Source organism: Adiantum capillus-veneris, chromosome 21, assembly GCF_014529385.1.
Source record: "Adiantum capillus-veneris isolate H3 chromosome 21, ASM1452938v2, whole genome shotgun sequence".
NCBI lineage: Eukaryota > Viridiplantae > Streptophyta > Polypodiopsida > Polypodiales > Pteridaceae > Adiantum > Adiantum capillus-veneris.
In genome coordinates this window covers 126223451-126239748 of record NC_140951.1, presented here as the reverse complement: position 1 = coordinate 126239748, position 16298 = coordinate 126223451, and the positions used below count along the sequence as shown (strand labels likewise).

General features: G+C 46.0%; 1 protein-coding gene across 2 annotated transcripts in view; it reads left to right on the top strand.

The window, feature by feature from the left end:
* The window catches only part of CTC1 (conserved telomere maintenance component 1), a 150703-nt gene that overhangs the window by 2046 nt on the left and 132359 nt on the right, over positions 1–16298 (top strand). For both annotated transcript variants that reach the window (XR_015185716.1, XM_086494196.1), the window contains exons 2-4: positions 15676–15794; positions 16009–16083; positions 16174–16252. Coding sequence is in view for 1 of the 2 variants with exons in the window: in XM_086494196.1 (XP_086350322.1) it covers positions 15676–15794; positions 16009–16083; positions 16174–16252 (273 nt within the window). In the remaining variant the exon portion in view is untranslated. The remainder of the gene's footprint in view (positions 1–15675; positions 15795–16008; positions 16084–16173; positions 16253–16298) is intronic.

The window sequence follows — 16298 nt, the reverse complement described above, 5'->3', positions numbered from 1 at the left end:
TTCCAAGGGTTAAATAAGTAGTTTCTTGCCCTCATTTTGTTTCGAATCTCACATATATTTGAGTTAAAGTGTAGTTGGCTAGAGTTATTCCTCTCTCTCTCTCTCTCTCTCTCTCTCTCTCTCTCTCTCTCTCTCGCGCGCGCGCGAGGCTGAGCAGTAACGCGCAGGTTTGGCTCTCTCTCTCTCTCTCTCTCTCTCTCTCTCTCTAGCGCAAAATTCAAAATTGAAGGTTTGTGGCGGACAGCAAGCAGGTTTGTCTCTCTCTCTCTCTCTCTCTCTCTCTCTCTATCACCCAAGTGTGGTAGATTGGTTATGCCATTTCCCTCTTGAATAACAGGTCTTGAGTTCAACTCCTCGTCGGCTAGATCTTTAAGGTCTCTTGGGATAGTTTCCTACGACGTTAAAACTCTCTTCTTCCTCTCTCTCTCTCTCTCTCTCTCTCTCTCTCTTTCTCTCTGTGTGGGAGCCGTGAGTAGACACGCCATCACACTAGAGCAAGTTTCGAGGCTGCAGACCTTAGGGCAACGCCCTCAGCTTTGCAACCAAGCTTTACTGGTTGCAGGTGCGGGGACAGTAGGCCCGTCCCACAGTGGGGGCTGCTGGTTAATACACACTCAGACGGGTCGCCTGAGGGGCTGGTTAATGCACACTCAGCAGCGAGCAGGGCTGCCTGCGGATACCTTACACAGGGGGTTGCGGGACTTATTGTTTACGGCCAGACAGAGGGGCAGCGAGAGGCTGTTCGTCAGAGGCGCCCATACTGGGCTGTGGCGCAGGTCCTCCTCACGAGTACACGAGCCTGCGGGGCTCTTGCAGATGCGAAATTGTTGCCGCGAGCCGACCCAGTAGGGGGCCGCGTGTTTGCTGGTTGCATAGACCGCGAGTAAGTGAGCCCGATACATCTCTTGAACAACAAAACATGGAAGCAATCTCCCTTGCACAGGACGCGGAAGCCGTCAATGTCTCACCTGTTGCAAGTCGCGTGCAAAGGCAACCTTCATGCTCACAAACAAGCGGATGGCGCACATGGAGAGGGAAATGAAGGAGTGGAAAACAGAGATGGAAGAGGATGGTGGAAGGAGAAGGCCAACCTCCTTCAGATAGTCTTCAATGAAGGCGCACAATGGAAGAAGGAGAAAGAGAGCCTTAACGCAGAAATACAGACACTCAAAGAAGAATTCTCAGCCCTCAAACAGGAGAACCCAAACGCCGAGATACGGACACTCAAAAAAGAAGTCTCTGCCCTTAAACAGGAGCTTGCGGATAGAGTAAGTAGTGGACTAGAGGAAGGCGAATTTCAGCCCTCGGTAATAGATGAAATCAAGGAAATCAAGCAACAGGTTAGGATGATCACGGAGGAAGAGAAACTGAGTGTGGCAAAGACATCTTCATGGGCGGAGATGAGAACAAGGACACAGAAAAAGGCGGACGAGGCCGAAAAATGGATTGAGGTCGCCAAGAAAGGGAAAGGTCAAGAAACCCCTTGTACACCGACGCTTATCAACATGACCCTCGAAGAGGAACAAAGAAGGCGGATGCGAGCACTACACGTGAGAGTGACCGGTCTCAAGGACATAAACAATGTGGAGAAAGAGGTCACAAGCCTTACATCCATGATGGGGATGGAGAAGCCTTTGCACACAAAGGCGTGGAGGGTAGGTAAGAAAAGTGACGGCACGAGAGAGTCTTCAAAGGGGAGAGCTCTCATACTACGCTTCTCGTCGTTGGAAGAGAAGAAGGAATTCTTGAGGAAGAGGCGGCATGCCTACTCTCAAAAAGACAAGTATTTTCCTCGAGGATGACTTGACTCTCTCACAGCTCGCACATATGAGAGAGGTAATGCCAGAGATTATAGCGGCAAGGGAGAAGGGAAAGATAGCCTTTTACAGAGATGGACGGGTGGTGATTTTAGAGCGACGCACTGCACGACGGTGCGAGACTTATGGGACCACATTGAAGATGGCTACCTGGAATTGTAATGGGTCTATGAGGTTGGACGTGGGTGCATTTAAGGACAATTTCAAAGACAAGGATATTGTATTCTTCTCAGAGACTCATCAAGCCCTTGGACAGGTAATGCCACATGTGATGGGATACAGATGGGAGACAGCTCACAGGACAAATGTGAGATTTGAGCATGGGAGTAGAGGTTCAGGAGGAGTAGCAGTGCTATTCAGAGAGGAACTACAACCGTTACTGTATATTGTACGAAGAGATGATCATGCTAGATATATGTGGGTGAGACTGAGAGCTGACACAGGTCGATTCCTATATATTGCTATATGTTACTTTCCTCCCAGTACATCCGTGTATGCTGCATCCAGAGGGCAGTCACCTTTCTCTATTCTAGATGATGACATATGGGAGTTTTCTAGGGATGGTGATATCATTCTCCTAGGGGACTTCAATGCTCGAACGGACAACTCGCAGACAGTCTTCTACGACACTTCAGATGAGATGCTTAGAGAGATGGATGTGGGTGAGTTGGGACTGGACAGATGCTCAGATGACAGAGAGCAGACGGAGTATGGGAGATACCTCATGGAAATGACGACTACACATGGATTAGCCATACTTAATGGCTTACAGCGATTTCCCGAAGCAGCCCGTTTCACATGCTTTCCACACAGACATGGGGCAAGTACAGTGGATTATGTTATGACACAACCGAGCTTTGTCCCCTGCATTCAGGATTTCATAGTGGGAGCCAGGCCAATGGGCATAGCAATAGATCATGCTCTCTTGACACTGTCCGTTAAATTTCAGTATAGTACAACCTAGACATCAGGAGGCAGGTCACACACCCGCTATACATTTACTCCAGAGACTGATTTCGTTTATACAGAGGAGATTTGGGACCGTCTATTGGAAGGCACAACTGGCACATATGGTAGAGGCCTCTCAGTGGAGGAGTGCACCACTCTACTGACTCAGACACTGCATGGGGTTGCATCAATGGCATACCCACACACTCAGCCGGGTAAGAGACGACATTCTGGGAGCATGCCCCAGAATAGTTGGTATGATGAGGAGTGCAGAGAGATGAGAGCCCAGCTTCAGAGGGATCTTCTTTTAGGAGTCATCACTTATAGAGTCTCGGATTGCTTTCCGACGCCTTGTGCAACGGAAGAAGCGAGCTTACCTAGCTCAGATGGAGCGAGACTTATATCAGATGTAACCGGCTTGTTAACTTCAAAAAGGGCGGTAGACTTTACTTCAAACCTTGATTTAGCTTTCACCCATATTAGTCGTCTATTCTACCTGTGCTATAATGACACAAGAGAGGGGAATGGGATACGGATGCTAGAATGCATCTGTATGCGAGTCAGACACCAAATTGGCCCCTAAATAGGCGCCCCTTTCGGTATTTCTTTATTCTTTAAAAGAGGGAATAAAAGTTGTGGTTCCCTACAAGCTGCCCCGCACAATCTAGGCTGAATTTCTTTTGTTCTGGCCCGATTTCGGCAGCATAACTGTACTAGGACCCTTCACAGTCAGTATCCCCACGCATTTGATGACTTTCTCGACGCATACGGACACTTTGCAAAACCTGGCGAGAATCTGCAGCACGCTGAATTCTCTGTTTTCTGCCCTGAAAATGCGCCAGATCACTTATACAACGGTCCCCTTGCGTCCCCGAACCTCCTGGGGGTATTAGGGTCCGTTTAGGGCCGAAACCCTAAACCTGTAAAAATACACAGCAGGCTGTAATTCACTGTTTCGGGCTCCGTTTCGCGTGTCGGTCGCATCCGTAGCAAGTCCTCGAGTTCCCGCACCTGTAGGGCTACTTGCCCTTTGAATCGGACGGGATTTCGCATGTGAAACCTCTCCGAATTCACCTGTACCTGTGGGGGATTAGCCACTAGCTAATCCAATACTTGTGCAAGAGGCTCTTGCCTCGGCAATCGCGCATGAACCCACATAACTGTACATTGATCAAATGAAAAGCCCACTAGAGGGGCATAACCATAAAGAATAAGGGACAGAGAGAGCAGTGAGAGGTGTGCAGGTCATGACATCCTGCACCTCACTGTACATAGAGGGTAAGCCAACACTCCATTGAAACTCTCCCACCTGTGACAGCACTCAAAAACGAGCTCACAGCTAAAAATCACGTTTTTGCCTTCTCTTTAAGTAGTAAACTGGCCTCAAAGTGCCAAGTGTCACTCATTTGTGCATTTTCCCGTAGCATAACTGTAGTAGAAACCTTCACAACCAAAAATCCACATATCCAAGTGATTATCCACACATAATAGAGCACTTTTGCAAATTTGTCCTGGAAATTTAACACGCTGAATTCTTTGTTTTTAGCTCCTAAAATGCTCCAGATCACTTGTATTACTGTCCTCTAGCTTCCCCGAAGCTCTTAGGACAAAAAGGCATCAAATAGGGTCAAAATCCTAAATCTGCAGAAAAATATAGCAAGCTGTATTTTCTTCTTTCGGGCTCTGTTTTGCGTGCCAATCGCACCAATTTGTAGACTTTGATCTTCTGTATCAGTAGGACTACTTGCCCTTTGATTTACACGAGATTTCTCGCAAGAAATCTTGTTAAATCATCCTGTACCTGTTTTGAATTAGCCTTTAGCTAATTCGGTACCTGTATGAAATCATTCCAAGTGGAAGGAGTCTGTCCTTGTAACAACAGTGTATTCCACTACCGACTTGCATTTTTTTTTTTCCAGAAAAGTGGCAGCTTTCCTGACTTTAAATGCTCCTTCCAACAAATGCTTTGTCAAACTGTTCGAGGAAAGAGAAAACCTTTGTCCTCTCATCAAAGCCATTGAATGTGTCAATGGACTCACTGATCATCTTCTTTGTATGGCTTTAGCTTATCCATTGACTCCAAATTGTCAAAAGAGATAGTTTGCATAATGGGTACACTTGTGGGAGCCATCTGTACTCCCTGGCCAGTAACATGTTGATGTCTAGGTGTCATATTCACTGATGGGATTGAAAAACCAGCCATACCCAAGTTGCCTTGTGACACCCCAAACTGACCTTGTGTGCCCTGAAATCCTGGGTGCAAACCAATGTTTGCATACATGGGGTTGGGCACCATGCCTTGTATACCCCTAAACACTGTTCCTGGCACGCCAAAACTGCCTTGAACTTGATGTGCTATTGATGAAGATTGTATGAACTCCATAAATCTTGGATTCTCCATCAATTGCTTGAACATGGTCGCATTAGTAACAACCTGCAAAGCTTTCTCTGCTTGGCCTGAACTCTCGCCAATTTCATGTGCAGTTGGAATAGGCTGTCTATCCTTTGAAGAGGAACCCTTTTCCTTGTTGCCATCCATCCTGTATCCAAAGAAATACTCGTAGCCTTTCTCACCTGTATCCAAAGAAAGACTTTCGTAGCCTTTCTCACCTGTAAATCCAAAGAAAGACTCGTAGCCTTTCTCACCTGTATCCAAAGAAAGACTCTCGTAGCCTTTCTCACCTGTAAATCCACTCGATCTACTTTCAAACTCTCTGTGTTTTCAAGGTCATCCCAAACTCTCTGTGTGTCTTTAACCCAAACTCACCAAGGCTCACTTTTTGAGGGAAAAGTGATTTAATCCCATCGATGAAACCATGTAACCGGCGTGTTAACTTCAAAAAGGGCGGTAGACTTTACTTCAAACCTTGATTTAGCTTTCACCCATTATTAGTCATCTATTTTACCTGTGCTATAATGACACAAGAGAGGGGAATCGGATACATATGCTAGAATGCATCTGTATGCGAGTCAGACACTAGATTGGCCCCTAAATAGGCGCCCCTTTCGGTATTTCTTTATTCTTTAAAAGAGGGAATAAAAGCTGTGGTTCCCTACAAGCTGCCTCGCATAATCTGGGCTGAATTTCTTCTGTTTTGGCCCGATTTCGGCAGCATAACTATACTAGGACCCTTCACAGTCAGTATCCCCACGCATTTGATGACTTTCCCGACGCATACGGACACTTTGCAAAACCTGGCAAGAATCTGCAGCACGCTGAATTCTCTGTTTTCTTTCCTGAAAATGCGTCAGATCACCTGTACAGCGGTCCCCTCGCGTCCTTGAACCTCCTGGGGGTATTAGGGTTCGTTTAGGGCCGAAACCCTAAACCTGCAAAAATATACAGCAGGCTGTAATTCACTGTTTCGGGCTCCGTTTCGCGTGCCGGTCGCATCCGTAGCAAGTCCTCGAGCTCTTGCACGTGTAGGGCTACTTGCCCTTTGAATCGGACGGGATTTTGCACGTGAAACCTCTCCGAATTCACCTGTACCTGCAGGGGATTAGCCGCTAGCTAATCCAATACCTGTGCAAGAAGCTCTTGCCTCGGCAATCGCGCATGAACCCACATAACTGTACATTGGTCAAATGAAAAGCCCACTAGAGGGGCATAACTATAAAGAATAAGGGAGAGAGAGAGCAGTGAGAGGTGTGCAGGTTATGACATCCTGCACCTCACTGTATATAGAGGGTAAGCCCGCACTCCAATGAAGCTCTCCCACCTGTGACAACACTCAAAAACGAGCTCACAGTTGAAAATCACGTTTTTGCATAAGTGTCACTCAGTTGTGCATTTTCCCGTTTTAGACCCTCGGGTCTAAAAATATCTCACCTGCAGCCTCTATTGACTTGGCCACAGAGTAACAAAATGATCCCCATGTCAAACTGCACGTAATGACACGAAGACATTTTGCCGTCCAAAAATAGCAGTCCCTAAAATTTAGGAGTTTTTGCCATTACATTCTTCTAGGTCATCTGACCCTCTTTGTACACTGCAGCCACACCCAGAACTGAAATGTAGCCTATGTAGCAAAGGATTCCGCTTTGGCTGGCCAATGACTCCACTTTGGCTAACCATAGTCCTTGTCCAACCTTAGTGCTCTTTAGCCCTCAGGCCTGGACTCTCTCTGAACAGTTCCACACTGGCTATGCAATGCAGGGCAGTTAGATTTCCAGAGGGGTGTTTCCAAAAGGTAAAACAAACGAAATTCCCCAAAGAAAGAGAAAATAAACAAAAATGGAATTGCCACTGGCTGGTGACATTAGATGTTCTTGAGTAGGGACTCAAGAGAGGCATGGCGACTCTTCCATGAGCACTCCCCTCCCCCAGTGATTACTTCACCTTATGTGTGGGGCCAATATGCGACATCATTATATACGGTTCCTGGAGAGGAACCCCTTCCAGACCCTACCAAGCCTTGCCCAGCTACGAGCACTTTCTTTACACCTGAGATGGTACAAAGGGCCATCGACACTTTCTTTACACCTGAGATGGTACAAAGGGCCATCGACAGGATGAGGACCAGGAAGGCATATGATCATGACGGTCTAGTAGCGGAGCACTTTATACATGTCAGGGATATGCTGATGGAGGTTCTCGCAATGTTGTTCAATTGTGCCATGTGTGAGGGATTACCTGAGACTTGGAGATTGTCTAATATTGTGCCCATCTTCAAGGCTGGTGACCCTACAAAGCCTGGGAATTACCGCACTATTATGGTTGGACACACATTGGCACGGTTGTATGCATCTATTCAGGAGCAACACTTGAGTAATTGGGCAGAGGGCGAGGGTGTTCGAGCAAAGGGTCAGGCCGGCTTCAGGAGGGGTTTCTCCACTCTTGATCATATTCTGACACTCAGGGCCATCATTGAGGAGGGTAGATCACATGGGAGACGGATCTATTGTAGCTTTGTGGATTTTCGCAAAGCATTTGACATGGTATCAAGAGCTCGATTGATGCGCAGAATGCAGGAGACGGGGGTGCCCATAGAGGTGATTTGGGGGATTATGGCTTTGTACAGATCAGTGGTGGGACATGTACGCACTCCGGAAGGGGTATCTGATTTAGTTCACTCTACTATTGGAGTGAAACAAGGCTGCCCATTGTCTCCCACTCTATTTGGTATGTATGTTGATGAGGTGTCTGATTACATTGACAGAAAGGGTGACAAGGGTGCCCAGTTGGTAGGGACGTGGATCCCATTGTTGCTATATGCTGATGATATTGTGCTGATATCTGACTCACCAGAAGGTATGCAACGACATTTGGATGCACTACGTAGTTTTGCAGAGGATAGTGGACTGTGTGTAAACCTAGGCAAAACCAAGGTTATGGTGTTTAACACCACACCGCAATGGGTTAGGAGATCAGTACCTACTTTCAAATATGGTCAGGAGATTGTGGAGTGAAACCGGCCCGTGGTGGGGCGGTAGGCTTTGGCTTTCACCCAAAATTCTTTACTTTAGACACATACAGAGCACTTTGCAAAGGAAACCATCGACGGGAATTAACACTTGAATACACACACGGCTCGGAAGCTAGAATGCCCCGAGCAGTCGTCGACAACTTTTAGGCCCCAAAATTGGCGCCCCTTTCGGTATTTCTTTATTCTTTGAGAGGGTAAAGTTACAAAGTAGAGTCCTGGGAATCCTTTGTCTATATCCAACTAGATATCATTTGATTTGGCCAAATTTCGGCAGCAGCATAACAGCCCCAAAACTTGCGCGAAACCAATTCCCCTGCTGGAACTCACTTCCACTCGCATAAACCCTCTAATTTCTACCCAAAAACAGTAAATTCAGCTCGCTGTATTTACTGGTTTTTGCCTTGTTTTCAGCCCCAAACAGTCTCCTAACTGTTCTCTGTCAGTGGGGCACTATTCCCAATGGTTCTGGCGGCCGTATGGCTGAAAAACAGTCAATTTACAGCGCATACACAGCGCTGAAAACGCACCTTTACGGTGAGGTTATGACCCTCACCAGTGCCTGCTTTGGAGTAGCAGCTAGCTACCTCTGTTCCTGCTCAAGGAGGCTCTTGTCTCAGCACAAAAGCATGAACCCACACAGCTGTACATCATTCAAATGAGGAGCCCTCTTGTGGGACATCACATAACTGCACGTAGGGGAGAGAGAGAGCAGTGTGTAGTGTGCAGGGCATCACTCCTAGCACCACACTGTACATGAGAGGGAAAGGAAGCACTCCATAGCTCTTAACCTGTGACACAGGTTCTCAATGAAGCATCCCCCAAGCATAAATCGAGCGTCCCCTCTTCTGCCCTTAACCTGTAATGCATCTGTGAACCAATAGATGCAAAAAGGGGAAGATTTCCATGGCTGCCAAAACCTGCGTATCGCTGAAAACACAGCAAAACAGCCCTGTAAACACGCATCTGATGCCTTCCAATGCTGAAAATGAGCTCCTTGGACCTAGGCAAAGTCATGGGAAGCTCAAAAATGGAGAGAAATGGCTGAAAATCATAGTTATCAGCCTCCAAAACTGCTCCAAAAAGTCAGTTACGGATTCTCTTCTCCCAAACTTGGTAAATTGACCAAAAAGTGCCACTTCGCACTCATACATGCAATTTTCCCGCATTGTGCTTCTTGCTTAAAAATCTCTCAATTGGTGCATCAGTTGACTTTGCAGCAGAGTAATAAATTGTTCCCCTGGTCATACCGAAGGTAATGACACGAACACATTTCACGGCCCAAAATAGCAGTTCCCTAAAATTTAGGAGATGCTTCTGTTGGGCTCCAATTGGTCTTCAAACCATCTATCCTCATTGGGACCGCATCCAAAAGTGCAATGTGGCCCAACTGTCAGATACTTTCTATTGGTGATTCCACCTTGACTTTATGCCTTTATTGAGTTCACTTCCTAGTATCCACCAACTTGCTAAGTGCGACGGGGGGACCTACATGATCTTGAACTGAGCCTAGACATCCTTTTACTTTAGAGTTCCAGTGCCGACCAACTTCCCGTCTGCGGGTGAAACTACTGTTCACATTGGCCATACAATGTCCGACCATTTGCAACTTCAAAAAGAGGGTCTCAAAAATCAAACAAAAATCATTGGAAAGAAACCAACAACTAAGGTTAGTAGTTGCCACGTCCTCGTGACAAGATTGTGGAGTATACAGATGCATACACTTACCTGGGGGTAGTCTTTACCGGGTTGAGATTTTCTTTGAGAAGAGCAGCAGAGACTAGACTAACTAGAGCTGGTGCGGCTCTGGGAGGAATTGAGAGGATGTGTTCGCAAGTTCAGTTCCAGGAACCTAGGACAAAGTTATGGCTCTTTGATACTTTGCTTGCCTCTACTATGTTATATGGGGTGTAGGTTTGGGACCTTCTATAGGCCAAGATGGTTGGAGGCGTATGGAGAAGCCCCTGGTATCTATGATCTCTCGGCTGATTAGAGCCAAGGTTTCTGTAGTGCTTGATATCATTCGAGCGGAATTAGTTGCCCCCCCTATGGAGATTGAGGCGCTTATCAAATCAGTCTCCTTTGTACATAGTCTGTGGGATACTACCAGAGACAGATATGCTAGGGTGGCTCTAGAGTCCTCCAGACAATTAGCTCTTAATGGGGATACATCATGCTGGTATGCACAGATGGCATCATGGTTTCAGACACGTGGTTTCAACATGGATAGGTTGCCTCCTTTTCAATACTCTCTACAGACACCCTTGAGGTCTCTGACACGGGTAGAGATTAATAGACTCATCCGTCAGGATCTGATCCAACTGGACACGAGGAGGACATGGATAGAGCCATTACAGGAGTTGGACACAAAGATAGCTTTCTATAGAGAGCATCTTCTCCACCTCAAGGGGGATGGGTTTGTGATTCGACCTAGCTATATGGACACGCATCTATCGCATGGTTTGCGTTGTGCCATTGGCCAGATACGCACGTCCTCACATCAGCTCGAGATTGAGACTGGCAAATTCAGAGGGACACTAGCAGATAGCAGGATATGCCGCTTATGCCATCTAGAGCCAGAGACAAAAGTACATTACATATGTCATTGCAGAGTGTACTATGAGATACGAGGACGTTTTCACTGTCTATTCAGAGAAGGTTTTGGGCCTCTATCTAGGGTCATGAGTTATGAGGATCAAAGATGTCTTGGGCTATATCTACTTGAGTTACATAGGCATAGAGAAACTTTACTGAGGAGAGCTGAAGAGAGACATCCCCAGAGACAGATCACAGATTTCTTTACACTAGATATTGTACACCCAGAAGAACAGACAGAGGAACAACCAACGGTGGAGAGGTCTACCCGCACTACTGGCATTCTCATAGACCGAGCATTCTCATAGACCGAGCATTCTCATAGACCGAGCATTGGAGCTAGGGAGATCTAGACGACCCCGATGGAGAAGAGGAGCTACACAGTTTCGAAGGAGGCTACGGCAAAGGATTCAAGCCATACTCTTTCGTCGTCCAGAGTGCAGATGAAGATGGATCTCTACTCCCCTCCCATATTGTCTTCACATTGTACTGCTTAGTTTAGGATCCCGCATGTCACGTGACACATCCAGCCCTATGTGTCCGTGGACAAGCTACAACATGATCAAGGTTGAGTCAATCCAGTCAGTCTAGATTTAGAAGTGATCTGGCACTTTTGTGGGTCTATTCGTAGACTGTGCATGCCCAGTCACTTAGCATAGATGCATATCCTTTGGTTGCACACAGCATGATCATCAGTATTCCCTTCAGAATCCATCAGATTCAGTCAGGGGAATTTTCCAGTGCATTTAGCCTATTTTTCCTATTTTTGGTATTTTTCACTTATTATTTTTAAGTGACTTTCCAACAAAAGTAGGTAGGGCAATTTTGCTAAGTTAATATATAAGCAAACCCAAGTTAGCACTCAATGGCAGAAGAGGCAGCAGGAGCACTGCTCAACAGACACCTTCTCAGCAGGACCCCAAAGGCTTCTAGCGTTTTTGCTCCACAGCATCTGGGCTAGCGTTTTTGGACAAGACACCGCAGATCAGCTAGCGTTTTGCATTTGCAGAGCCACGGCGACAAGACCACAGCAGTTCAGCCTAGCGTTTTTGTATCTGCAGAATCCCGGCGACAGAAACTCCATTTTCAGCCCTAGCGTTTTTGCATCTGCCAGCAACCTGAGCGTTTTGCAGATCTATCGCGACAGAATCAGCCCTAGGACCAGCGTTTTCAGTTGTCAGCAGTTAGACATCGTAGATCAAGTCCCGAACCTCGCAGATCTCACCTTCCCGCATCAGTTTCTCGCCGCACGGTCAGTTTCCGCAAGGTTTACAGTTTCAGCCCGGAAAACGCAGATTTCAGCATCTGCGTTTTCAGCGCGTCGTCGTCGCATTGTCGTCATCGACATAGAGTCAAAATTCAGCAGATAGAAGATTTGCAGATTTCAGCCCCTAGCGTTTTTGGACAGTAGTAGAAAGACCACAGATTTCAGCCCTAAAGTCGTTGTCGTCATCACCGTCGTCGTCATCGGCATAGTCCCAGGTTGCATCAGTCCATTGCATACGCATTGTACCACTTTGTGCAATCAATAAGTAGACAACTCTCGCCGACGAGAGTGGGGCCTTCGGAGGAGGGTTTTACAACGTCTCTGGTGTCGTATCTCTCTTTCTCTCAGTCTCATACACTTGCACGCACAATGTCCATTCACTTTGTTTGTGATCATAGCATCTCTCATTAAGAACGGAAGGCTCTACCTTCCATAAGAACAAAAGGAACCTTGAGCACAGTTTGGAGCACTCATCTTGAGCAAAGCGCAAACAATCATTCCGCTGCACCTAACACCGCAGTATTTATATTTTGTTATCCTAGTTTAATTTATTTTGTTAATCTGACTTTGTATCAGATACACCGCATTGTAACTTTCTGGTCTCATAGGTCACTTTGGCCTTTTGAAGACGTTAATATAACATTTCATTTCATTTCATTTCTCTCTCTCTCTCTCTCTCTCTCTCTATGGGATACACATAGAGGCAGATATACTAGATTGGCTCTTGAGTCTTCTAGACAGTTAGCGATGCAAGGAGATGCATCATGTTGGTATGCGCAGATGACCTCATGGTTTCAGAGGCATGGTCTCAGCATGGATAGATTGCCTCCTTTTCAGTATTCCCTAGATGCACCCTCCTTGCCAGTCACACGGACAGAGATCACTAGACTCATTCGGCAGGATCTAATACAGTTGGACACCAGGAGGACATGGGTAGAGCCGATGCAGGAGTTGGGCACGAAGATGGCTTTTTACAAAGAGCACCTTCTCCAACTTTTGGGAGATGGGTTTGTGACTCGTTCGAGCTACATGGACACTCATTTGTCTCATGGTCTGCGATGTGCTATTGGTCAGATTCGCACATCCTCACACCAGCTGGAGACTGAGACGGGTAGATTCAGAGGGATACCGCCGGAGTCTAGGATATGTCAACTATGCGGTAGAGAGCCAGAGACAGAGCTACACTACATATGCCATTGGACTGTGTATTATGAGATACGAGGGCGCTTCCATTGCTTATTCAAGGAGGGTTTTGGACCCCTAGATAGAGTCATGAGGTATCAGGATCAGAGATGCCTTGGCTTATATCTACTTGAGCTACACCGACATAGAGATAGTCTGTTGAGGAGACATGGAGCACGACAGTCGCAGAGACAGATCACAGACTTCTTTGGATCGAGGGAGCCAAGAGACCAACCACCAGCACAGGGTTGTACCCGCATTCATACGAGAGGCACCCTCATTGACAGGGCGACTGAGCTCGGGAGATCGAGACGACCACGACCGAGACACAGGAGCACACTCCATCGACGGAGACTCCAACAGAGGATCATAGGCATTCTAGCATGACACCCAGATTGTCATTGAGGGCCTATTTTACATTTTCACATTTCACATTTCACACTCATTTTCAGTTTTCATTTTTACTTTCAGTACTTTTTGTACTTGTACTTCAGACGTATTAGATTCACCACTTTGTATCTGATGGTCTCATCGGTCATTTTGGCCTTTTGAAGATGTTAATATATCATTTCATTTCATTTCTCTCTCCCCCCTTTTGTAATGTATATGACTTTTTTGGATATCTCTTCGGAGGAATTTTGTGCCCTCAAGATGGTTATTCCTAGAAGATGTTTTTTTGTTATAAGAAAAGAGAAAGAAAGAAAGAAAGCTTTTTTAACATCTTTTAGAGGCCAAAGTCGGCCTATGAGATTGGACGATTTACATGTGTGTCCTCTCGGTATCCAAAAGAAAGGACAAAAGTGCTGAAAAGAAACATGCTACAAAGAATAATAGGTTGACATGGGGTGTGTATACATGTGTAAGAGGGATGTGGGGGACGGGGCTCCAACTCTAATGGATGTGAAACTATTGTGCTCTCGAGTTGATTGCTGATCTGTGCATGTTTCTCGTGCTAATTTTTCGCGACAAAGAGGAGCGTACGGCTGGTTGCTGCTGTTTTTCACAATCTTGGGGCTGATTTGGTGCTGTTTCTTGTCAAGCATGGACCCTGGGCGGGGGTGATGTCTCTAAAAGGAATTTGGTTCATGATATGAGGAAGCTATAGATGAATAAACAAAGAGCGACAAGATTGGGGAGATTGGTCGCAGTTCTACTCCAGTACGTTTATCCAAATATAGGTTGTTGATCATTTCGTGTAGATACTAAATAGCATCCAATCATCCCATTGCCAAGAAATTATAAACAAATAGAGCCATAAATGTTTAGCAGTGTGCTCCACATGGATAAACAGATGTATATATATGTAAGTAAATCATGTAACTTACCAAAAGATCTTAAGGAACCTAATAGCCTCTAACCTTACCAAAGGACCTGCACATGAACCTGGAACACCTCTAATAGCCAAAGTGGGATGATACTGCAGCCAAGAAGGGTCAGAGCAAGGGAGATACGTAGGCAACGAGTGACCATAGGGCAACACGAATATAGTTGAGGCAGCTAGCGTAAGAGTGGGAATGAGCGGGTGTAGACAAAGTCAAGGACAATGGTGAAGGTGTAGCAGATGACTACAACATCCAGGGAAATGTATGCTTTGATATTGACATTCTATTGTTTATGTAGATTTGAAATTGTTATTCAATTGAAAATAGCATCGACTAGCATGAGTGGAGTAGCTAACTCTGCTCTAATAATGTTGTGTGGTACTGAGTGCTTGCTGCGGAACAAATGTGATAGCATACATATCTGTGGTCTCTCAATTTGTGTCCATGAGGTGGCTGATAGTCCATGGGTCCATACTGCTGTACCTTACATCAAAGCTGGGGTGACCAAAGTGTCGAAGTCTGAAGAGCCACCCCTTGTGGTGCGGGGCTCTTGAAAGTGTGCCTCCTCTCTAGCATGGCCAAAGCCTCATATCCTTGGGTGAGTCTGTCCGTAGCCGCCTTTGCCATGGTCGAGAGAGAGAATCGACGTTCTCTAGAGAGAGAGATCTTGAGAGAGAAAGTACGTGGCGTTAGAGTTTTTTGATTCTAACTTGGAATTTGGCATGGAGCACCTTTCTAGAGATGGAGAATCTGTGATTGACGAGACGGACATAATTGCCAATTGCATCTTTGACTTAGACGCAAAAACCCTAACCCTAAAACCTGTTCTCTTACAAGTAGTAAGAAAGGAGAGGCTGAAAGTGAGGTAGGAAACAAAAATGTACATAGTGAAAGCAGGCTAGGAGAGCCTCTCAGCCAGCAGCGCAATTGTGGTAGAGCTGCATACTAGCTGCCAGAACTGGTCGAAAGCTAGTATGGCTCTGGGTACCAAGTGAGAGGGCTGCATTTCAATTTTCATAGTGAAGTGGGCCTCAATTTTCTGAGAGATGTTGAATTGAGCTTAGAGCGAATAAACTGCTCTTAAAGGATTGCGGATATGATACTTGTTTTGTATGGTGCAGATTACAGCTCTCCATGTGCATTTTCTGCGAGTAACCAGCTTTTTAGAAAACGGCTTATTGCTGGCTGCGTGCTCAATATCACATCTGGTGGTCACCCAGTTCTCTCCTCTGCAAACTGAGTAAGGGCAATTGAACTTATTTCACTATTTGTTCTGGTTAACACACTGATTTTGGTAGACAACCACGCCGATCTGAAGGTTATCTCTTCAGTTTGACTGAGCTTAGCGGGGGGAAGGACAGAGAGACAGGGGAAAGAAAGGGGGGGTGGTCTAAGGGGATGTACAAGCTGTTAAATTTTGTTTTCATAGTCACGTGGGTTGTTTCTTGTTCCAGATATGCAGGGAAGCAAAAATCAGTGAGCTGTCTAGTTCGTTTTGTTGAATCACTGCCGTTCTTGTCCACTTTCTGGTATTAACTTTTCTTCACCGTTTGTCCTTCATCAGTTTCTTGTGAGTCCTTGCCATCCTTCATCTAATGAATGCAAATTTAGTTTCAAAGGGCCTTGCAGGTGATCGCGAGCCTCAGACGAAAGTTTCAGGATCTCTATACTGAGAAGGAGCTTCTAGGTTCAGCAAAGGTTCTCATCTAACTATTTTGAGAATGATTACATAAACATGTTATTG